We start from the raw sequence: 24812 nt of genomic DNA, 5'->3' as shown, positions 1-24812 counted from the left end.
GCTGCTTTGCTGCACCCCTCTTTTGCTAGGAATCCCCAAATGCTGAGACCTCCTTGCTCTTGCTGGCACCCAAATCATAGTCAGTCCCGCTGCTCTGGAGACTGTCTTGGAAACAGCAGCCAGCACAGGATGGACCCCACTTCCTCAGACCCTCATCAGAGTCTCCAGGGAGAGCCCAGACCTTCCAGAAGGGGCTTCCCTCCCCCTCCCCCACCAAGTGTGCAGCACCCCCAGGCTCTAGAGTCATGTCAGTCAGCAGCGTTTTTCAGACCGAGGGGTGCCTGGTGGTCTTCGGCAGATGGAAACTCACTTTTGCGAGCTCCCTGATAGCGGGGTGCAGGCCTCCACCTCCTCAGAGGCCCGCACGGGAAATCTTGGCAGGGAGGGAGGCAAGGGAGGAACGGGGCTCAGCTGGAATCCTGACTTCGGCAAAGGTGATGGAGGAAGGTTAAGGGCAGTGGCTGCAGTTATGTGAATCAGATGCAGCCCCGGCAGAGCTTCTGGTGCCCAGGCTGGAGCACCCCCAAGTGCCCCTTGAGCTACGAGCATCCAGCGAGACATTGGGCGTGCACAGCCTTATGGTGGGCTGTGGCATCGAACCACTGAATGAGAGAAGGTCTCTACTAGAATCCGCCCTTCCTTCCTCCCCTCCCTCCTGCCTCCCTCTTTCTCTTCCTTCTTCCCTCCCTCCTTCCTTCCACAAGCATCTTTGTGCAGGAACTGTGTTGAGTGCTGGGGTCACAGATGCCTCTGGCCAGTCCCCACATCCCCAGGTTTCTGAAGATTTTGTCATGACACAGTGACAGTGGAGGGACAATCTCCCAAGTGGGGCGGCCCCTGGGGGCAGGTGGCACCTGCGCAGCCTTGAGCATGGGTTTGAGGGCACCCTGGCGTTCCATTTTTGGGGCCTGGGCCAACACGCAGATCTGAGCCTCTGCAGGCCTGTGAGGCTGGTTCCGCTCAGCTGGCACCTTGGTTATCTGTTGGGCAGTGGCGACTGCTCTTTCAGGCCACAGTGCATGCCACCAGGCCCATGTTAGGGATCTTAGGTCTCAGGGGTCTGTGGGATACCACGCCTCTCACTCTCCCTTGGTATGGAGGGGTGTAAGACACAGCACACTCTCCTCCCTAGCCAGACCGTGGGGATCTCCACCTCCTCGCCTAGAAATAAGGGCACAGTATGCGGAGTGCTAGGAGTCAGAGCCCCCACCTCAGGACTGGGAGGAGGAAGAAAAAGGGCCCTGGGGCATGGAAAAATGCGTGACTCACCTCCCAACACACACACCCACCCCTCTCCTTCTCCCCAGCCCTAAGCCCTCCGTCCCTGCAGGGAGTGTCAGCTGGGTGCAGCTGCTCGCCTCACGCATGCTGTGCTGAATCTTCTGGACGCTCCTCCCGCACTGCCTGGCCTGACTCCACCCTTCGGAGGCCATGCACTCTGTGAAAGGGCGATGGCTGCAGTTGTGCGAATCAGAAGCAGTGGTCCTGCCTGAGACCGTGGTCAGGTCAGAGGCAGGGATCCAGGAGGCCTGGGGCCTAGCATAGGCCCAGGTTAGTCTGTGACCTTGGCAGTTCATTCCCTTACTTTGAGTTTGAGTGAGGGGTTGGGTTGCTGTGTCCCCAGGGAAAAAGTTCCCTTTGGAAACCCAGACATTTCAACCTGCAGAGCTCAGAATTCAGGGCATGGGAAGCACAGATGCTCCAAGGTGGTTTCTGGGAGCTGGAGTCAGCACTCTTGGTTTCCAGACCTGAGGGCTTTCTACTGGGGACAAAGTGTCATGTAAAAGTGCTTGATCCCAAGTGCCTCCTGCATCCTGGAGGACAGCAACCCATTCTTGTCAGGTAGTGCCTGTGAGCTGGCACTAGGCCTTTAACAGCCATGCCAATTTCCTATAAGATCAGAAGCTGCTGTCTAGTTCAGTAGGTGACATGCATCCACCATCACAGCCTATGCTGCGTCCTTCACGATGGAGGTGCTATCCACTGCTGACGAAGCCACCACTCCGTGAGCCCTGTCATAGTGCTTCTGATGGAGGCCCTCTGGTTGGGAGAGAGAAATCTCTACTCAGAGTAGCAGTCTATTTAGATTTCAGAATGAATCAGTGGCCCTTCGGCTATCAAGTTCAGCATTTGTCTCCGTTACTGGCAGATTGGACATTTGGTGGAAGCAGTAGCTACATTATCTTTGGTAAGTAGAAGCCTGTGCCACTGGGCTCACTCATAGCCTCCATCCCTGCCACCACTGTGCTAGCACTGGGGGGCCAATGACACAGGCTGGCCCATGTTACCTGACCAAGTCATTTCGCCTACTTGGCTGCTAGGAGCCTCTTCTGTGGTGGATGCTCTCCAGTGAGCACTATCATGTAGTAAGACTGTCATCACGCTCTCCGCCCGCCACTCCCATGTGCCCACCCGCATGCCTCTGCTGGACCTCCCTGCCCCAGATCTTGCAGCCTTTGTCTTTCCAGGCTCCTGAAGCCAGACAAGCCATTTGGCACTGCCCATGAGTCCATGTATATTCTAACTCTAGCCTAGTTTTCCATCCACACAAAGTGGATGACCAGGTACTCTGCCCCAAATTCTGCCCATTGGGAGCTTTCTCCATCGCTACTGTCTTTCGAGGCCACCCCTCATCGAGGCTGTATGCAGCTGCCATCTACGTGCAGCTCACACAAACATGTCAAGCCCAGTTGAGCATGAACTAAGCTTGGAAGTTTTCTTCCTCCTTTGGTTATAGAGAATTCCCCACACAACCATAGGTATGAACTGGTAAGACGCAGTGGTACACGCATGGCGGATGACAGAGGTCTGAGCTATGTTTGTGTAGTGTGCCCTGGTTCTGCTCGTGTGTGACTGTAGGGATACCATTTTCATCTTAAGATGGATTTTTGCTGACCCACCTCATCTTATGACACGATGGCTCTGCCCAAACCTAACTCATCAGGGCAGCTGTGGCTGCATGTCCACTTTATGCCATGGTCAAGGGCTCTGTCTCCACCAGGGCCCAGCAGCATGCTAGCAGTCTTATGATTCTATTATAATTTGCCGTAAATTCCACGCAGCTCCTTTTTTTCTGTTGTATTATTTTGCTAGGGTTGCTACAACAAAGTACCATGATTGAAAGGCTTAAACAACTACAATTTATTTTCTTGCAGTTGTGAAGGCTAGAAGTCAGGATCAAGCTGTCAGCAGGGTTTGTCCCCTCTAATGGCTGAGAGGGAAGGGTGTGCTCCAGGCCTCTCTCCTGGACTTGCAGATGGCTTTCCCCTGTGTCTTCACATGAGCTTCCTCCCTGGATGTAGTTGTGTCGAAATTTTCTCTTATATGGACACCAGTCATATTGGATTAGGGCCTACCCTAATGACCTCATTTTACCTTTATTAACTCTTCTGCAATGACCCTGTTTGGGTCACATTCTAAGGTACTGGGATTTAGGACTTCAACATATGAATTTCTGTGGGAGGGGGATGTCAGCTGACACAATTCAGCCCATAATACCCCCCAGTGATCCTCTTCATGTCTCAGTCAGCCAGGTGATGTGCCCAAATGTCAGCGCCCCATGGACCACAGCCTGGGCCCAGTGCAGAGCTCTTTCCTGCTCCTGGCCCTCCCCAAAGCAGGCAGCTTTCTATTTCACCCAGGACACAGGTGTGAGCAGCACTCCCAGATGTGTCATACGCTGCCTCCAAAACCCAAAGAAGTTTACAAGGTACTGTGCTTCTTTCTTCACGGTAGGAGGTGCAAGATGCAGTGATTTGTCCTGAATGCCCCTCATCCCTGCCTCCCTAGAAATTTCGTTGATGTGGCAAAGCCCCTGAATCATTGTAAGGTTTATCTCCAATCCTCTGGAGTGCATGTGTTTTACCCAGGCCTCTGATGTGCTAGCCACTTCTTGCTCATCCAGTTTGATTAGAGTGGCCTCAGTGATGTAATAGATTGTGACTTGATGCTCTACAAATCTTCTAGGTTGTCCAGATCTCTTCCTACTTTAATTATGACAGAGGGCAGGTGGGTCAACATTAGCCCTGGGGCAAAACTATAAATGTACACATTGTTTCATGCAAAAGTAAAGTGCCTCTTTCCTGATAGAAAATGCACTTGCAAAATCAATGTCTGTACAGCATTTGCTACAGTCTAAGTGACAATGTCCTAGCAAAGATATAAAAATATATCTGGCATGGCAGACGGCAATCAGTGCTAATCCTCAGTTGAGTTGAGAAGAGTCTACTCTCATCTTCTAAGGTCAACCAGGAGTTTTCAGTGGCAAGACTTGTAAGTTAAATAGATAAATGATGGGCTACAACTTCACATCCTCTAGATATTTAACAGTGATGCTGAATTCTGCCACCCCTCCTGGGACATGATATTGTTGTTATTTACTGGAGTGGCTGAGGGGAAGAGGAAACAGTTTTGGAGGCTTCCACTTCCCCTCTTCACTGTAATAGCTCTTACCTCTCAGGCCAAGAATATTCTAAAATGTGTCCATTCTGATAATATATTTAGGTACCAGAAAAATGACCCACTGTGACCCAAATGCTGACTGGGGCTGCATTTATTACCTGGTCCTCATGTACCCACTGTAATAGGGGTGTCATGATGACGTTTCATGTCCCTGGAAGCAATGTGGACTTGGACCCCCAGAGTCCTTGAAATCCACCGTTTCCCCTTCCCCCACTGTACTGTTATCTGAGAGAACGGGTGATGGCACCTCTGGAGGAGGACTGGGGAACCCGGCCATGGCATCACAGGCCCCTCCTCCTGGAGAGTGGTTCTCTTCTTCAGTCAGTGGGTTCTGGGTCTGAAAGCAGCTCAGACATGGAAACCAGACCAAGGGAATGTGAATTTTCGTTAGGACCATGCCCCTTTGCCTCCTCACCATCACTCCTGATTGCTTTTAGTGGGGCTAAGCGGCTCCCTGCTGGCCGTCTATTTTGCCCCCAGGGATGCACTGCTTTAATAACCACCTTTGTACCTATGAGCCAACAGCAGCCCTCCCTCCACTCCCCGAACAGGGTGCCTCATCACAGTCATCGTGCTCACCTGGCTTCTGGTGTTTCCACATGGCCTCTGCTGTTTTAGAATTGTACCATCCTGATTGCCATGAGGGAGCTGAGTTCTGTAGCAGCCTCTCCTATCATCAGCTCTGGCTTGGACTTCAGTGTGGCTGGTGTCCCTTTCACCAGGATAATCTCCCATCTCCCGGGCTCCATGTTAGTGTGCTAAATCCTGAATCCTAGGACAGCACTCCCAGATTGGCCAGCTCTCCTTTATTCAATGCTGTATTCCAGTCCCCTGGATAAAACACCCTGAGGTTCCCACGCAGCCTACAGTTTCCTGGCTTCTGCTGGTCCACGCTGGTTAAGGTCTTCCAGCTCCTGGGGAATACAGTGCTTCCCTCCCCCACATCAGGCTCAGAACATCCCAATGGGTTTTACTGATATTTCACCCTAGTTACAGGCTAAGTGACCAGGAGGGAAGGTGAGGGTAGATTCCGAGAGGCACGTGGCATCGGTCCCTGCAAGAAGCAGCTTTTGTATCATTATCTCCAAGCTACTTCTATAGGTTCAGGGGAATCTAGATATTCTGATTCTTTCACTGGTTTCAGCTGGTGATTAACTATTCATATATTTTATCTTTTTCCAGAGCATTGGCCAATTTTAGCAATAGCTACCCAATTCCATTGTCCTCATAGTTATGATTTACACCATATTTCTCAAAGGGCTGATAGACTGCAGGAGCTAGTACACCATCCCAGTTCACGACCAGTGAATGTTTTTGTAGGGAAAAGAGAGATCAGACTGTTACTGTGTCTATGTAGAAAGGGAAGACATAAGAAACTCCATTTTAACCTGTACCCTGAACCACTGCTTTGCCCTGAGATGCTGTTAATCTGTAACTTTAGCCCCAATCTTGAGCTCACAGAAACATGTGTTGTATGGAATGAAGGTTTAAGTGATCTAGGGCTGTGCAGGACGTGCTTTGCTAACAAAATGTTTACAGGCAGTATGCCTGATAAAAGTCATCGCCATTCTCCATTCTCGAGTAACCAGGGGCACAATGCACTGCGGAAAGCTGCAGGGACCTCTGCCCTGGAAGGCCGGGTATTGTCCAATGTTTCTCCCCATGTGATAGCCTGAAATCTGGCCTCGTGGGATGGGAAAGACCTGACCGTCCCCACAGCATGACACCCATGAAGGGTCTGCGCTGAGGAGGATTAGTAAAAGAGGAAGGCCTCTTGCAGCTGAGATAAAAGGAAAGTCTGTCTCCTGCCTGCCCTGGGAACTGAATGTCTCGGTATAAAACCCGATTGTACATGTGTTCTATTCTGAGATAGGAGAAAAACTGCCTTGTGGCAGGAGATAAGACATGTTGGCAGCAATGCTGCTTTGTTGCTCTTTACTCCACTGAGATGTCTGGATGGAGAAAAGCATAAATCTGGCCTCCGTGCACGTCCAGGCATAGTACCTTCCCTTGAACTTATTTGTGGCACAGATTCCTTTGCTCACGTTTTCTTGCTGACCTTCTCCCCACTATCACCCTGCTCTCCTGCCGCATTCCTCTTGCTGAGATAGTGAAAATAGTAATCAATAAATACTGAGGGTACTCAGAGACCGGTGCTGGTGCGGGTCCTCCATATGCTGAGTGCCGGTCCCCTGGGCCCACTTTTCTTTCTCTATACTTTGTCTCTGTGTCTTTTTTCTCAGTCTCTTGTCCCATCTGACAAGAAATACCCACAGGTATAGAGGGGCTGGCCCCCTTCACGTTTTAAAAATTGGACTGTCACTTCATGACGGGGCTGTGTTCCACCTACCACCAGTGATGGGGGTTCTTATTGCTAGAAAAGTGGTGAGTGATCCAGCTCCAACCCCCACTCCTGGTACTAACTAACCATTGCAGGCTGGCTCTAGGGAAGCAGATCTGAGACAAGGACTTAGCAGGCAAGATGCTTATGAAGGAGTGTTCTTGGGACCCATGCCTAAGGAAGGAAGTGGCTGTGGGCAAAGGGAGAAGTCCAGCTGTCCTGCAGGTGCAGTGACAGTATCAGCTGGGCTCAGAGCTCAAAGCAATCTGGCCCTTCAGAGTTGTCCCATGAGTGGCTGAGATGGCTAGGCCTTTATGTGATGACTTTGATCAGTCACAGAATGTGAACTTTCCCAAAAAGGGAGAGCGTTTGGGTGAGGTGGCCCTGTGAAGGGGCGGGCAGCCAAAAGCCACTGCCAGCAGAGCTCCTAGCAGTGGCAGCAACCAGTCTCTCACTGAAGAGGAGGTGGGCCATGGACCACGGGTGCCCACCACAGAGAAATATGTCGTATCAGTAAAAAATAAACCTTTGCCACGGAGATGTGGGGGATGCTTCTTACCACAGCATCATGTAGCCCATCCTGACTGAAACACCTGACTTCGTGTGGAAGGGAAGGAAAAGATCTCAAGAACATAAAGAGGAGCCTGTCCAGAAGCACACACTTGTTCACTTTCAGACACGCTGATTCAATAGTCATTCTGAGCATATTCAGGTGGGTGAATGAGGTAGACAGTTTTGTTTATAATAAACCTTGGTTAGTTTTCACCAAATCCACTGGCTCAGGCCCCAGTCAGCGGACACAGTCACTGGGCCTGGAGGGAGGCCCAGCTGGGGACACCGAGGTGGGCCACAGGGCCGGGAGGGGGCAGCTTTCTGGAGGAAAAGCCAAATGTTAAAATCAAATTAAATAAAAAATTGAGTTTCTCAGCCACACTAACCACATCGTCAGTGCTCAACAGTGACATGTGGCTGGTGGCTACCATACTGTGCAGCACAAATGCAGAGCATGTCTAAGTACACTCGTTTTCCTTGTGACTCCGAGCTTCATTTCCAACAATGTCTGTCATCACAGAAAATTTCATCCAACAGTGCCGAAGGATTTAAGATTAGTCACCGCATGAGGAAGCGGGAAAATGCCTGATCCTTACAGCTCATATGTAAAAGACTTCATCAGAGGTTTTCCCAGATTTGACAACAATCCTATTTAAATGACATTACCAATAATGACTTGTGAAAACGGAAACTTTTAGTCTATGATTTTTGCCCCATATCCACATTAGAGGAAGAACTTGAATATCATTCTCTCTTTAGTAACCAACACAAGATTGTCCTAAGAAGAAAAAGATGATCGAAGAGTATGCAGGGTTAGGTGTGGTGGCTCATGCCTGCAATTTCACACTTTGGGAGGCCAAGGTGGGAGAACTGCTTGAGCCCAGGAATTTGAGACCAGCCTGGGCAACACAGCAAGACCTCGTCTCCATAGAAACTAAAAAAATTAGCCGGGTATAGTGGCATGCACCTGTGGTCCCGGCTACTCAGAAGGGAGAATCCTTTGAGCCCAAGAGGTTGAGGCTGCAGTGAGCTATGCTTACACCACTGCGCTCCAGCCTGGATGACACAGCAAGACCCTGTCCCCAAAGAAGAAAACAAACAAACAAACAAACAAACAAACAAACCAGAGTATGTAGGTTTAAAAAAAAAAAGGAAGATGGAAAAGGTACCATAAAGGTGCCAGGAAGTTAATAAAAATACTTTTCAGTATTTTGTAGAGTGCGTTATGCCAAGTTTTAAATATTTTAATTTATGCCTTTAAAAATTCCAAATAAATATATGCTTTCATAGATAACTCAGTATTTGCAATTCATATTTCTTTTCTTAAGCAGCGCTACCCCCTTCCTCCCAAATAAACAACTACACAAGTTTCAGTTCTTATTAAATCTTATCTGCCTTGGATAGAAATGATTTTTAAAAGTAATTATGGTTTTAAGCCAAAGCCATTGGCAGTCCTCTTTCCTTTTTTTTCCTACTAAAATTAAATCGGAATTGTTCCACATCTGCACTGCATTGAATACTGTTCCTCTAAAATTCATGTCCACTAGAACCTGTGGGTATAACCTTATTTGGAAATAGTCTTTGCAGATGTAATCAAGTTAAGATGAGGTCATCCTGGATTAGGGTGGAAGTTAAATCTAATGACTGGTGTCCTTATATAAGGAAAGGGACATCTGGACACAGACACACAGAGGGAAGAAGGCCATGTGACGATGGACACGGAAACTGGAGTGACACAGGCGCTGGCCGAGGAAGGCCGAGGTCGGCCAGCAGCCACACCAGCTGGAGGAGGTGAAGAAGGACTTTTCCTGGGGCCTTCAGAGAAAGCCCGGCCCTACTGGCACCTTGGCTTTGGATTTCTAATGTCCAGAAATGTGAGCGAAGAAAACTGATTTATTGTGAAAAGCCATCAGTCTGTGGTGATGTGTTAGTACATCCCTATGACACAAACACAAAGGCCTAGGCACTGATTTGATCTAATTTCTCATCAGTCTAGCCTATTACTTAGGTGTGATATTTATTAAAGAACATTTACAACACTGTAAGTTTTATTCAGTTCAAATATCACATATTAGATATACAATACCAATTAATTGAAATGAACAGTACAAGAATACATGAAGTAAATATCATAACATTTAAGTTTCGTCTCACTTAGGCAACAAGAAATGCTGAGTACTATTATTACATATTCAAACCAGACTGAAACTTCAGAAACAGAAGGCCAGATGAGTGACCTGTATCACAGGATATGACAACACATCACCTATCTCCAAATAAGAAAAAGCATAATTATTAAGTTTATCTACACCAGCTTATTTATTCAAATTTGCTCTTCTTATTAAACAGAAAAAGAAATATACATTCAATTCCTAATTGGTAAAATCATTTCACAACTCTAAAATTAAGATGCTAATGACACCACTCTCCACTAGCATGAAAGAACAATATATGAATAGAGTACACAGCTTTCCAACCTATTAACAGGTTTTTATTTTCAGAATTGAGTGGGAAATCGTGTGTGGGGTAAACAGCATGAGACAGAAGTCAGTCACTGGTTGAACTGTTCGCAGTATAAAAGGTGACACAACTATGAAAGTTAAAATACTATGGTAAATAATGAAGGCCCCAATGCAGTTTTTAAAAATGATCCCTGAAAAGCAAAAGGTTAGAGATACTCGTGTTGCAAACTCCATCTTCATCCTTCAAAGGTCACATGCGCCAACCAACCGAGACTCATGATAGTAAACTTCCTCGGGGTTCTCTGTTACGGTCAGGGCCAATCCTTCACCTCGGGGGCTGTCGTACCCCGGGAACCTCACATGCCTCTCCCAGCCCCTCCCTGCTCTGAGTGACTGAGAGCAGCTTCCTTAGCTGTAGGGCTGCAGGCAGGTGCTTCAGCTCCTGAGCTCCTAAACACACCAAGGGGTGCTTGAAGGTCCAGGCCTGCCCGTCTCTAGAGGAAAAACCTACTCATTTGAAACTACAAACCTCTTCTAGAAGCTGTAACCTGAAATGCTGGAATAAGCTTATATTAATCATGCTTTTTTATAATGTATAATGTTTTCACATCTCGGGGACCTCACTGACTGGGGAGAGACTGCCCTTCCCAGGGCAGGCCAATTCTTAGAGACAGCAAAGGGGTCCCTTGGGAGTGCACCTTTGCACACTAACCAATTCAGAGTCCATCTCCTCGATCTGACTCTTCCACCGCAGGAGGCAGTATCCCCTCGCCCTGATCACCCAGGGCCAGGCACCAGGCAGCTGGAGACCATGCCTGTAGCTACCGCCCAAGACATTAAAACCTACCAATCCTACACTCTGCCCCCGCCCATCTTCGCCTTTGCCAGGGAGACACAATGGAAAGCTGCTTCCCCGTGCTTGTGCCTAGTTCTGCCTCCTGACCACTCCGGTGCCTCCTCCTCCTGTGGCCCTGCATGGCATGGTGCGCTTCTTTCTCCAGAAATGCAAGTAACAAACTTTTCTTTCAATGACATCAGCCTCTCCTTTATGAATTAAACATGTGGGTACATGTTGATACCACAGGCACAGTGGGCAGGGTGAGTCTGTGTGTGGCAGAGAGCATGCCTCACCTCTTGGCTGCATGTGGCTAACTGGACCCACCCTGGGAAGCATGGCTGCTGCTGGCATATTTGCACTTTGGCTGCACCATGTATGCTGTGTCTGCCAGAGTGTCTGTGACAGTCCAGACTAAATTAAAAGAGGACTGAGCTCATTCAGTCCTTGGTGCTGCAGACTAGGGTGATGTCAATCGTAGTCCCCTACACAGGAACTTCTGGGTATAATTGTATAATTGGATGCACTGGGTCCCTCTGAATTCCCTACCTGGACATACTTACTTTCTTGGCTGGTGGTCTCAGGGCAATGAGGGTAACCCCCTCCACAAGGAGCAAGGAACGGCTTTCCCTGCGAGCTTGTGTTGGATGAGAGTCTGATAACCGAGCCAGCAATGCTGAGGGGCCCTCCCCCAGCATCCAGTGAGGAATTAATCGCAATCCTGGGCAAAGGATCTGGGTGTTGGTCTCCAAAGCACTGCAGGGATCCTCTGGCCATGTGGCCGGTGAGAGGCACCCTCCTCACAGAAATGACAGCCGCCAAAAGGTTTAAATGTTGCTTTAAGAGCCTTGCAGCTGTTGTGACTCATTCCTCAATCCAGTGGGACGCAAAGGATCTATCCATAGAGACCAGTGGCTTGAGTTTTAAGGAAAAGGGGAAGGGGTAGGACACTTTGTTCCCACTCCCCTGAGACCTGCAGAAGCCCCTGAGCTATGTGAGCCTGTAAACCGCCCCCCGGCCCCCCGCACCAACCCCGCCTCTCAACATGCTGGGACTGCCTCCTGCCAAGTAAATTGCCACAAAATCAGAAAAAAAGGAAAAAGTGAGAAAGAGCCTAAGTACAAGGGGAAAAAAATTAAAGGTAACTAAATAGACTGTGTGTATTTATGTGTGTGAGAGCATATACATACACATACACACATATATACACACGTAGATAGGCTATTTTAATGCAAATATATAATACATTGTACATGTACATGTACATATACAGCTAAACTGACGGTCCCTAACCTGATCCAATTAGAAATCCAACACTTATAAACTAAAAATATATACAACATATTATATATTAGTATTACAAATAAATAAGATGTATATACCAAAACATTTAACCAAAAGATAAAAGGGTGCCTATTGGCTTTTGTGTCTCCATAACTTAGGTTCTAAATTAATTGTAACATTTGCTAAAATGTACCCATTGACAAAGCTTCATAGTCTTAATACTGGGGCTCAAATTACAGTTATACCTGGAGATCCCACTAAATCTTAACATTGTACCCCTATAATCTTTTAAAATAAAGCAACTAAATATACAATGGGGTGGTGGGAAGGTATGCTTCACTTTAACTGTAGCCTGTCTAAATTTCCCATGGTCATAGTACCCAATGCCCTAATATCCCATATTGGACACAGACACTCTAATATAACAAATAATAAATTAAAATTAAAGTCAGTCTTTGGCACTTACAAACTAGCTTCATAAAATGATGCCCCATGGACCTCCAGTTAAAACAGTTAACATGAGGTATTCAAGGATTAAAACTTACTAATCAATAAAGGGGTGATTATACCCTTGTTTCTCCATTGAACAGCCCAATTTTTCCTATCCTTAAACCTGGAAAAAAAAAAAAGTGTGCCTCATGGTGGATTACTACAACCTTATTGCTGTGGTCCCATCCATTACCCAATTTCCATTATTATTAAAATTATTAATTCTATACAAAAAAATAACTGGCCAATATTTTGCTCTTACAGATTTGGCTAACATGTCCCATTAAGTATCTACTTGCACAGCTTCTCGGCTGCAGTTTGCCTCCTGCCCTGAGGGGCACATACACCTTTGCAGGCCACCCACAGGGAGCTCCACAGCTTTGCCATGGCACACAATCTCTGCAGACAGGGTCTTCACCACATCCACCTTCTCCAGGAGCACAAATGAGGAGACTCGTCATTACACTCATTAAAGACATACAAGTCCAACATCTTTAAATACTTTTGAGGTTCTGATGGCAATGTAGTCCTCATTCACAAATTTTACTTAATCTTCTTGCTGCTGCTTACAAATCAGCTTGCTTTAAATGGGGCACCCTCCATAAACCACCTCTAAAATCAAACCTTAAAATCCACGGGCACTCCTGTTGTTGCCCTCAGAGACCCCTTCATTATAGAAGCTCTTGCAAGCTCTATGCAGGCCTGGAGTCTCTGGCCTACTTAGGATAGACATAAGGTGCCCAAGGGCTTCGGATGCAAGAAACTGCCCCTCTCAGCCTCATGCAATATCCCATTAAAGCAGTAAATGGCTGGATGCCTACTGGCTCTCCTGGACACAGAGGCTCTCAAAGACCTAAGCCTAGGACTCCAATCTCCAGCTGTCCATTATAAACACCTGACAAGCTCAGCAAAACTACCGATGCCTCCTTAACACAGGACAGAGTCAAGCCTGGGCCCTCTGGTGTATTCTACCTGCAGGAGGGTGGTCTCCTGTGTCCTCAGTCCCTTGTGAGGTCTCCTCCCGCAGACCCCTTGGTGTCCCTTAGATTAAATGAGTGAACAGCAGTGGGAGTTCACAGAGGGTACAGATGGCATTGCCAACCCTCATATAAATGATGGAGCCCAAGAGAATGTTGCTGCTTCCCATTCTTTAGCCAGCATGCCCTGACACAAAATGGAACCCAAAAAACAACGCACGTGGCCAAAGTTAGGCAGTCGTCTTAACGCTGGATGCCCTGGTCAGCACAGGGCCCCAGCTTCACATTTATGGCCAACTGTTGGACCATTGCCCAAGATTTGCCCCCTTCAGGATGAAAAACTCTAGGACTCTTCCCCACAGATACCCTAAATCCAAATCTAAATCACATCTCTCCACAGGTGCTACAGCTGGGATTCGAGGTCTTGCCGGGACACTCCTTCATCTCTTCAAGGTGGCAGGCATCACTGGAAGTCACCGAGACACACATGCCACTTCTCGGAATCCAAAATGCTGGGCCCTGGGAAAAGGCATTCGCTACAACTTCCACAGCCCTGAAAGGTTCCACACAATCGGTTTCATGAAGACACACAATGGTCTCCTCAAACAACTCCATTTCAAATTCTGGTCTGCAAACAGACCCCAAAATGGGCCTCTATCTTGCCCCGCAAACCTGAATCTCTCTTAATTTAGGGTCTCTCGGCTGACTCACACCTCACACAAACTTTAAAAAACATTACCATAGTCCCCTTTAAACATAAAAAGAGGGCTATGTCTTGCATTCTTGTATATAAAAGCTCATTACATATTAGGGCCTTCCACAATGTTTCCCCCTATTCCTATAAATTTTGGATCTTGTCCCCACCCCATCAGGGCTGGAGACCAGAGACAGAACACATTCTCTCCTGGACCCACTAACCCCAGGGCTCCCACAGGCCATGCAGCTGCTCATCTGATACGGGACCCATCTGAGCCTAAACTTCCACCAAAAAGCAAGAACCAAAACCCTATCAAGCACAGCTGCACACATTCTGGGGTCTACTGATCTTGTCACCACTGATGTGAGGGCTCTCGCTGGATTATGATCCAGAGGCCCAGACCCTCCAGGTAAGCCACTGTTTCATCCAAACGCGGCAAATGCTGGAACCCACATCAGCATGAGCTGGGGTCCGCTTAGAAAGGAGACCCCATGTCTCACATCCCAGAAGACATTGCCCAGCCCAGCAGCTCATGGCTGAAGATGACATGGCCCCAGCCACGACCTCGCCATGGGAGATAACTTTGTCCCAGATATTAAAACCTCTGCCCTAGTGATGCCCACGGGCTGCCTCTCCTGAGGCACAAAGTGGGCACATGACATGTTTGCTGTTCCTCCTTTTAATATTGAGGAGTCCACTAATGCTGATACACGCCCTGCTTCTGCCAAAACATGGCCCCCTACAATCCCATGTCTAAATGGAAACTCTGGTAGAAGGGACTACTCTCTGTACCATTCTAAAACTTAAGGGAGCGTCTTGCTTTCCCAGGAGGTAACTGCCCCCCATCAGTCAACTCCTCAACCCCTGGAGGAGGAGCACCCACCCCCAGTGCCTTCTCCTACCACCCCAGCCTGCTTTCCACCACGACTTCCTGCCCTGGGTGTCCACAGCCACTCCCTCCCTGTGGTGACACATGAACACCACAAGTCTCTACTTATCCTTTACTGAACTATCAGTGAACACCCCCAGCCACACAACTGCGAGACCTGCCACCCCGAGCCGAGAAACACCGCAATATCATCATCAGACTCATATGTTTAACACATGTTAACAACTGCACCAAGAAATGTTAGAGGCCCCCCGCAAACTGCAGAACTACGTTCTTGACTAATGGCATACACATGAGAGACTCAGCTCTGGGCCAGCCTGAGGGACTCCTGTATCTCCACGTTTTCCTTTCTATTCTCAGAATAAAACGTTTTCTATGCTCTTCAGGGCAACGTATGCCCTACTCTTTAATAGTTTCTGCTATCAAAAGTGACCTTAGTATGTCAAAACAGCAGAGGACCAATAGTATTAATCACGATTTCTGTATTTTATGATATTTTGACATCTTGGGGGCCTCGCTGACCCGGGAGAAACTGCCCATCCCAGGGTGAGCCAATTCTTAGACATAGCAAAGGGCTACCCTGGGAGCAAAGTGACCAATCCAGAGCCCATCCTCCTCTATCTGGCTCTTACAACCTAGGAGGCAATATCCCCTGCCCTAACGACCCAGGGCTAGGTGCCAGACAGCTAGAGACCACCCGTGTAGCCTAGATTCTGAGCTGTTATTCAAATCAGCCAGTCTAAGCTATTTCCCTGCCCTTTCCTGCAGAACACACAGTAGAGGGTCTGAGCCACGTTCGTCCTCACTCCTGCTTCTGCCTGTCTCCCGTGCTTCCCCTCATGGCCTGGTGTGGTCTGCTGAGCCTCCCTTTCTTTCATTTCTGCAGGAATTGTGAGGAACAGTAAACGCTGTCAATGGCATCCACCTCTCTGCATCCTCAATCAGTTACTTTTATCAGATCTGCGTGCAAATTTGAGTTTATGTCCCCAACTTGGGGGAGTGCAATGGTGGCACTTCAATTTCTTCATTATTTGTGCTCACCTAAAAGCTGAGCCACCGCTAAAAGGCTATTTTATAGAATTCAGCAGTTGAGAAGTGAAAAGTCAAGGTGAGGGTGAGGTGAGAAGTTGTAAAGGGAAACAGACTTTCCCCTGGGAGTCAGAGCCAGTGCTCCGAATGAAGTGTCTCAACCCAGTAGACAGGGGGTGATGCTGGCAAAGGGGTTCGGTTATCTCCCTGTGTGGACGATGGCTCACGCAGCTCATCCTTCCCATCCAGAGCGGAGTTCCCTGGGAATTAGGTTTTGGTGAACAATAGAATCAGAATGTGGCCTTTGGGAAGGACGATGTTGAGGGGGAAGAACTCCTTCCACCGGCTGCCGCTGCTGTCTATGCTAAAAAATGGGTAGATGGGCCGGGCGCGGTGGCTCACGCCTGTAATCCCAGCACTCTGGGAGGCCAAGGTGGGCGGATCACGGGGTCAGGAGTTCGAGACCAGCCTGACCAACATGGTGAAACCCCATCTCTACTAAAAAAAAAATACAAAAATTAGCTGGGTGTGGTGGCACGTGCCTGTAATCCCAACTACTCAGGAGGCCGAGGCAGGAGAATCACTTGAACCCAGGAGGTGGAGGTTGCGGTGAGACAAGATGGCACCATTGCACTCCAGCCTGGGCGACAGAGTGAGACTCCATCTCAAAAAAAAAAAAAAAAAAAAAAAAACGGGGAGACAGGGACCTCCCTACCCTACTCAATAGTTATACTGGGAAAAAATAAAACTCTGTGCTTTCAGCTAAAAGAAATCACCCACATTTATTTTCTTCTAATTTGCTATCACCTTTCTTCTTCATATCTTTCACACTTCTTCTTATCTGATAGACAGTATTCAAATTTTGAAGAGTGGTATTTACTCAAGCAATTTAAGTGGTGGGGCACAAAAGAAAACAAGGAGAAGAAACAGATGGGTATTTTTTTAAAGCACATAAAAATTATAACAAATTCTATGTAATACAGGCAATAGAGTATTTTGATGGTAACAACTGCCAATTTTCCAAAAAGTTTATAATAAAGTGATAATATCATAGTTCATTGTAATTCTATCATCCATAAACTTCAACTGTTCCTTGATGATTCAAAAGTCCTGTGGTAAGACTTAACATATATTAAGAGTTGAGATACAATTTGTTAAACAGTCTTGGTGTGTTTTTTGTTTGTTTTTGTTTTTGAGGAAGGAGGAGGTTTAAGTGCAAAAAGGACACATTTGTGACCCTAAAAATGAGATAATACTGTTGAATTTGGTACATGAATTGGTTAAGAATTATTGTGTTTCCATGGATAAACCTTAACATTTTAAATTATTTTCTTTTGAAACTTTAAAAAGTACCCTAACTTTCAATTCTGAAGATGAGGACACACAGGGGGGATGGGATATGCTAAAAATGCCAGGGGCTTTCAGAATGCTGCCTTTGGGATCTTACTTGCATTTCAAAGACACAGGCAGGTTTGGGCGATGAATGGAAAAATACCGAACAGCATGTATTGTTCCTCAAGAAGAAAAATGACTCCCCCACACTGCTATTACTCTTTTCTGCTTTTATTCCAATGTAACGAGAGCATGCCTATTGGAGCGCTTTCAGTACAATTAAGCTGGAATGTCCTGACATTGAATGAGAGATTACATTATTTTCTGAGAAATCCTTAGAATTGGCATCTCCCCAACAGAACAGAGGTAGAAGGGGGCAGGCGGAGGAGGAAGCAGACCGTTCTGCTTTAGCTTAATTGGTAGCAAACTGAAGCTGGGGGGTTGTTTTTTTTAGGTTTGTAAAAGGAGGCTTCCTTCATGACATGACCGTAGGATGCTGTCACTCTGACCCGGTTCCTGATGCGTGATGTTTCTAAGTGCTCAGTAAGTACCAATCTACTCCCACACTGCAGTATGTGGGGGTGTGATGCTGAACAGAGACAGCACGATGTGATCATAGTTAATTCCCTCTGGTATCAAAAAAATAAAAACCTCTCTATCAAAAAATAAAAACGTGTGTTGCTCTCGTCTGCGTCATCATTGTTGTTCAGACTTTTACATAACATGCAGAATGAGAAGACTCAGAAAGCCAGGCAGAATCATGAAGAAATAACTGAATAGTTCTGATTCCAAGAACTGTGTGACCTTATGACATTTAAAGAGTGAGGAAGAGAAAGCAACAGGATCCAAATATTATAGCAAGCATACCAACTTAACTTCAGGAAGGCTCGTGGAGAAGCTGTGATCACATTGTGGTTATTTAGACACCTCCAAATGGAAACGGCATTGATAACTATTCAGCTGTCATATGAAGGTACAAAAAAATTTTCCAAAAGAGAAAGGCAGAGAATGGTCAATGCATATTGATTTTCATGAACCACTTCTGATAAAGGTCTTCTGGCATGTGAGATGCATTTTGTTTTCTTTATTTTATTCCAATCAATGAAAGATTCAGTTATTCCAATCAAATGATCAGGTTAGGTTATAATGCCTAAGAAAGTTGAATACTATTGTTGATGCATAAATTAATAAAATCTCTTATGCATGGCCAAACTGCCATTAAACCATCTCAAGATGATATTTGAGATTCACAATAAGTGAGGCACTTGAAACATTGGATTGGAAAATACTTTCACATTTTCTCTTTACAATTAAGTGATGCTGGTATTTTCTAACTCCCATGATGAAACTGAGTTTTATCTACTGAAAACTAAAAGAAAAATTAATAATATTATAAAGTCTTTCTAATAAAATGCTTGATGGATTGATATACCATCAACACTGTATATTATGAGATATACATATTTTAAAACTAAAAAATCACCTTCAATTAACAAAGCAAAACTTGCAGCTGTGATGTGCTCTTCAGTGGTCATGACCCTCTGGTTAAGAATGTGCACCTCACAGACGAGGAAGCCAACTAAATGCACCAGCTGGTTGGGCCAGAGAGAACATATGAGTATCTCAGATTCAGTTATTCCAATCAATATCACTAACGTGCATTACAGGATGGAAGTCATACTACTGTCCTTTAACAGATAACACCTGGTCTGATCATTGTAAAACTTTTTCAAAAAAATAAAGATAATCTTAGGTTGGTGTTGGAGAAAAACTTACTGAATATTTACATCCCATACTGGCCATCCTCCCTTCGTATATTCTGATCTATTTTCCTGGAATAGATAGATTACCACGGCATGGCAGATTTTTAATGTTTTTGTATATTAATAAATGGATAGTAAACTGAAATTTACTGATGGGGCTAATTTCTAATGCAAATCCCAATAAAAAAAGATGACTGTTTCCTAAATGCTTAGTAACCATTGATCAATGAGACAAGGTTCTACTTTCAAGGCATTCTTTGCACTTGGTGGTTTTATGTTTGACATCTCAATGCATATACAATTTTAACTCACTTCATTGTGTGTAAATATATATTATATATATGTATATATATACACATATATATATACATATATATCCACAAGTGAACGATACTGTTCTCAGGTTTTTCTATATCCAAGGTATACTTTCTTATGTTTTGACATTCATTTGATTACAACATGCAATTTACAACACCTGGGACTACAACAGGACATTAAACATAGTTCTATCCAGAGGCTACTACTTCTTGGGTAAGGACTAGTTTGGGCTCCTGCACTGAACAGTGGTGTGATTATTCAATTTCACAGACAACTTCACAGCAACACACAAAGCCTAAGCGTAGTTTTGGTTAGCCTGTGTTCTAAGAAATCCACTTCCAGATAAAAACGTGGTTCCCCCATATTGTCTACACACTAAAGCATGCCTTTACCATCTGGCAGAGCAAGATACTGACTGGGAAGCGAATCTTTCTTCCTGGTGAAACCTAGACCACATGTAAAACATCTGCAGGGTCCTGTGCTGTCAGTGAACTGCATTCCCCAAGCACCTGCTTCCAAGAGATTTTCTTAGGTTGTTTTCCAACTATGGGCTCCATTCAGACTTCAGGCTAACCTTATACAAGGTCACATCCCACCAGACACAGAATTGTCATTTTTGAGGAGGACTCAATGTTTGGCAAGCATCCCATTTTGGAACCTTATCCACAAGCACTTGACAAAGCACAATGAATGGACGGCTATTCGTCCATGCCTGACATTTATAAAAGTACAAGGGCTGCCAGAAACCTTGACAGAGAGAAAAATCAATTATTTCTCTCCCTAGCATTAGCCAGCTCTTGCCGACTATTCATCTTACGCGTGATGATGACTAATATCCGTCGGATGGCAAGGAGCCGCTCTTTGAGCGAGGTCATGCCGAGGATGGCCAGCTGAGCCTTGCGCTCCAGGGGCAGAACGGCCAGGATCCACCAGGACCAGGCAGGGCCGCTGGGATTACTCTGCAAAAGAGATGAGGGGAAAGCAAAGTTAACACTGAAAATGCAAGCCTGTTCCCCAACACAGTCTTTTGCTCCAACAGACATGTGAGCAAGAATTAAATGCCACCTTGTATTTTAGGGCTACTTCACAATTCATTCAGCTCTCAAAATACATAGTTTACTTTTACGGTACACATTTAAAGGTGGGGGAACTCACAAAAGGAAGAGCCTGCAAAGAGAAGCATCTTCCATGGGGAGATTCTATGAATTAGTTGCTTCTGTTCTCTCAAGCTTTCAGTTAAGAGTATATACCAGTCAGAGGAGAAGACCATCGCTTTAACCTTCACTTTCCAATGTTCTGTGCTATTATTTTTTATGTCTTAAATATGCCATACAAAGCATAATATTATAAGGGCTAAAAGTATGTGTACAAGTTTGAGTGACATACTCAATGTGGCAAATGAGTATATGTATGAAACATATATATGTATGCATGTCGTATGCAAGAGTTATCATAAATTATACACATAAGAATTATTATACCACCAAATAACCTTTATTTCACATTATCAAACAAAGCACTTCTAGACTAAGTGCTAGGCAAAAGTCGATCATAAACTTGTTCTCAACATTCTTAGTACTGGAACCAAGATATCCAGGCCTTTTTGTTTCCAGGGTCTAGGATTCTTAACTCTATTCCTCCTCCAAAAATGTGCAGTATGCCAATAAGAGCTTGGAGGGTGGACTCTGGAGTCACCTTAGTTTAGGGTGAGGTAGATTATGCTGGAGGATTAGGAATAGCACTGTGGCCAAAGCTCACCATGGGTAGCCCAAGTCACTGTGAGGAAGACATCAACCTGCCCTTCAGAGGGAGAAAGGCACAGATGGAGAAAACAACCTTTTATATAGATTCACACTCTTTTCCCCACCTCATCTCACAGAGAAAGAAAAAAACTGAGTAGCACGCTTAATGGGAAGGACCTCATATAAAAATTGATGTATTACCTAAAATCCCTCTGTAGTCATGAGAAAAATGGTCCCCCATATGGTACTTTATATGGCAGAGGGAATTGGAGGATGTGATTCAGTTAAGGACTTTGGGATGGGGGCATTATCCTGATGGGCCCAGTGTGTTCATATAGGGTCCTTTCTGGGCTGTGGTCAGAGGGACATGTGGCTTTGGAATAACAGTCAGAGAGAAGCAACATTGCCGGCTCTGATGGAGGAAGGAAGCCGAGGAAAGCCACCAGCCTCTACAAGCTGCAAAGGCAAGGAAACAGACTCTCCCCAACAACCCCCACAGAGGACCGCACGCTGCCATCACCCTGATCATAGTCTGGCCTGCAGAACCAGGACTGGAAGATAATACATATGTGTTGTTTTAAGCCACCACCATTAAGCTAATATACCTGCCAAGTAGAGATTGATTAATTTGGTTAATAAACAACTCCTAGAAAAAGAATGACTCATATCCTAATGCAAGTCAGTGTAACCACCATGCTTTCTGAATCTGAGTTCCAGGACACTGTAGAACAAAGGATTATGCAAAAAGGGCAAGCCGGGAAGGACTTAATGACAATTTCTGGCAGTTAAAGCATTTCTCTGTGTTTGGAAAAGAAAGAATTCAGGCAGGGGATAAAAGATAGAAGCTCCAAGAGATAGAAAAAAAAAGTTAAAATGGATGGGAAAAGACTTTTCACATCAGCCTAAACCAGCTGAGAGCCGATCCCCCTCCCCTACTGTCTTTGACAGCTGAGCATCTGTGTACAGGTGGGAGGTATACACTCTCAGGCACAATCTTAAACCAGCCCAGCCTGGCTCTCCCATCTAATGCAGAGGAGAGGGCCACCTGAGCTTAGAAATGCTCCACAAACCTAAGCTCATTCATTGCTTAAAGAACCAGCTTCACCAAAAGTACTCATAGGGAGCACCAGAGAAAGCCCATGACAGCTGGGCAGCAGGGTACTTAGAGGACAAGGAAGTCATGCTTCTAATGTCACAAGAATAATGGGATTTTTCTCTTCACTTACTCAACATCTGCGTACCAGGTGCAAGGCAATGCTATGTGCCGAACATGGAATGTTTGTGTCAATACAATAAAGTTACTACTTAAATTTTAAGATGTGAGTGAAAGAAGCAAAAGGCTACAAAAGCTGACAGCCAAGCAGAATAAATTGATTGTTGTTAGAAAAGAAATTATGTTCTGTTAGAGAGACTTTGTTGTTTTGCTTCACAAATCATGTGCTACCGTAGTAGTGCTCCTTTGGGCTGTTAGTAGATGAACTGGTTCATAAGCAACCACACCGGGGTACCCAGCATCATACTGCCAAGCTCTCCACCAGAATGATGGCTCAGCACACTACAGCAGGAAGTAACAGAATTATAAAGGAAAAAGGGAGGGCATACCTGAGGCTCAGGTTCTCTATCTGGCATTACCCCAAAATGACTTAAAATTTGTTCTTTCATGCGATCCTGGAGAGACGCGAACCAGGAAACAGACTGTTGATGCACAGAATCGTGGAGAGCAGCAAGTTCTTCATACTCTGGACCCTCCACCTGATCAGGGAAAAAGGCATAGCCGTGTGAACCATTCACAGTAATGCACGTAACACAGTTAGCGACCTCTGCACCGCCACTAAGTGGATTTGTGGCATTTAGCATTTTAATAATTCATCAGTTTCACAAAAATGGTACATGCTCAATATAGAAAACTGCATTTTTTGCATAGTTGAAATCTATCAATTGTATCCTGATTTTTCTCTTAATACCATAATATAAGCACATTTCATGTAATTTTGAATAATTTTCAATGGCTGCATGCAACTATATATTTGAGATACATGCCAATTTACTTAACTATTCACATAAGTTATTTAGAATATTCTAGCTTTTTATTTTTAAAAATAACACAATAATATAAACAGTTATGCAAAAGTTATTTTGCTTTGTTTTGTTTTTTGACAAGGGAGGGAGGTATGACTTCCTCAGGATAGTTTCCTAGAGACCTTGACAGAATTACCAAGTCCAAGGGTGACATTTTAAAAATTGTATTCCATATCACCAAACTATATTCCTAAAGGCACGACAGGGCAAGACTACACTCATCACAGTGGCCTGGGCTGACGGACTCCAGCTTGTGGTCGGCCACAGCACCTTAGACTGACCAAGCTTGGCCTCTGGTCCCTATGTCACTATCACATCTGTCATTTAAATTACGCCTCAGTCCTCTTCAGGAACACCTGGTAGAGGAGGAAGAGCAAGGAACTGGGAATCACGGGGCCAGGGTTTGTTCTGGCTTCATCACCAACTCTCATGTGTGAATCTAGCCAGTCTCACAGCCTCGTTAGGGCAGAGTTTTCTCATCTGTATAATAGGAATAAACCACGAAGGTCCTTTCCTGTTATAAAATTCCAGTACCTACAAAAACTATGGTGTGCTGAGAAATTATAATGTAATGCATACACCACCCTCAATTTGACTTATACAAATCAAATATTCATATGTGATAGAGGATTTTCTTATAAAAATGAGCTAAAATTATTTCATGTTGCAGCTATTTAAGCCCTCATTTAAAATAAGTGCATACACTATTAAAAGCTGTCATCTACAACAACGGTCAATAAACCCTGCTGTCAGGTCTATCCACCCCGCAGAGAGACCCTGAGAATGATCACTTTCAGCTGTAGCTTTGAAACTCAGCTTTCTGGTCCAGCCTGGGAGTTGGGCTCCCTGCTCTGCTCCCATGCACTGGGATGACCAGAAACAGCAGCTGGAGGAGGCACAGAGACAGTGTCCTGGGTGTGACTCCATTCACAAATCCTAAGTGTACACCACTGCCCCCAAAATTACTTCCAGTGTGATGTGGGGTGGCTACGTACCCTCACTTCCACAATTTCAAATGTCAACCAAAGAATTTAAAAGAGGGATACAATAATTCCAAGGATTTCCTCCTTTTAAGTGTTTTAAAATTTCTTGCTGCAGTATAATTTACAGACCAAAAAGTGCATAGATCTTGTTTAGCTCAAAGAATTTTCTCAACTGTATACACCAGTCGGACCATCACCCAAAACCATATAGACATTTCCACTACCTAGAAAGATTCTTCACCACTCCCTCCAGTCAATTACAAAGCCAACCCCACAAGCCTTTTCTGACTTCTGTCCCCAGAGCCTAGTTTTGCCTGTTCCTGGAAGTATACAGATGAAGCCACGCGGTATGTGTTCGTCCTGCGTCTGGCTTCTCTCACTTAGCATAATTAGTCTGTAAGAGTCATCCATGTTGCTTTGTGCACGAGTGGTTCATTTCTTTTTATTGACAGGTAGTATTCCATTGCATGAACGGACCACAATGTGTTCACTGACTCAAGTGTGAACAGCACCTGGGCTGTTCCTGGTTTGGGGCTACAATGGAGTAAGATTATGGACATCCTTGTGTAAGTCTGTTGG

The 24812-nt window shown here is 45.4% G+C and overlaps 1 protein-coding gene across 2 annotated transcripts in view; it reads right to left on the bottom strand.

Annotated features, from left to right (window-relative positions):
- Nucleotides 1-9334: 9334 nt before the first annotated feature.
- The window catches only part of LONRF2 (LON peptidase N-terminal domain and ring finger 2), a 48602-nt gene continuing 33124 nt past the window's right edge, over nucleotides 9335-24812 (bottom strand). For both annotated transcript variants that reach the window (XM_032176967.2, XM_032176968.2), the window contains exons 11-12: nucleotides 22774-22923; nucleotides 9335-20388 (exon numbers count right to left, since the gene is read on the bottom strand). In XM_032176967.2, coding sequence (XP_032032858.1) covers nucleotides 20194-20388; nucleotides 22774-22923 — 345 coding nt within the window. In that variant the 3' untranslated portion in view covers nucleotides 9335-20193. The remainder of the gene's footprint in view (nucleotides 20389-22773; nucleotides 22924-24812) is intronic.

The sequence above is a fragment of the Hylobates moloch genome, unplaced genomic scaffold (assembly GCF_009828535.3).
Source record: "Hylobates moloch isolate HMO894 unplaced genomic scaffold, HMol_V3 SCAFFOLD_15, whole genome shotgun sequence".
NCBI lineage: Eukaryota > Metazoa > Chordata > Mammalia > Primates > Hylobatidae > Hylobates > Hylobates moloch.
The sequence above is the reverse complement of the archived record's forward strand: the minus strand, read 5'-3'. Positions and strand labels throughout refer to the sequence as shown.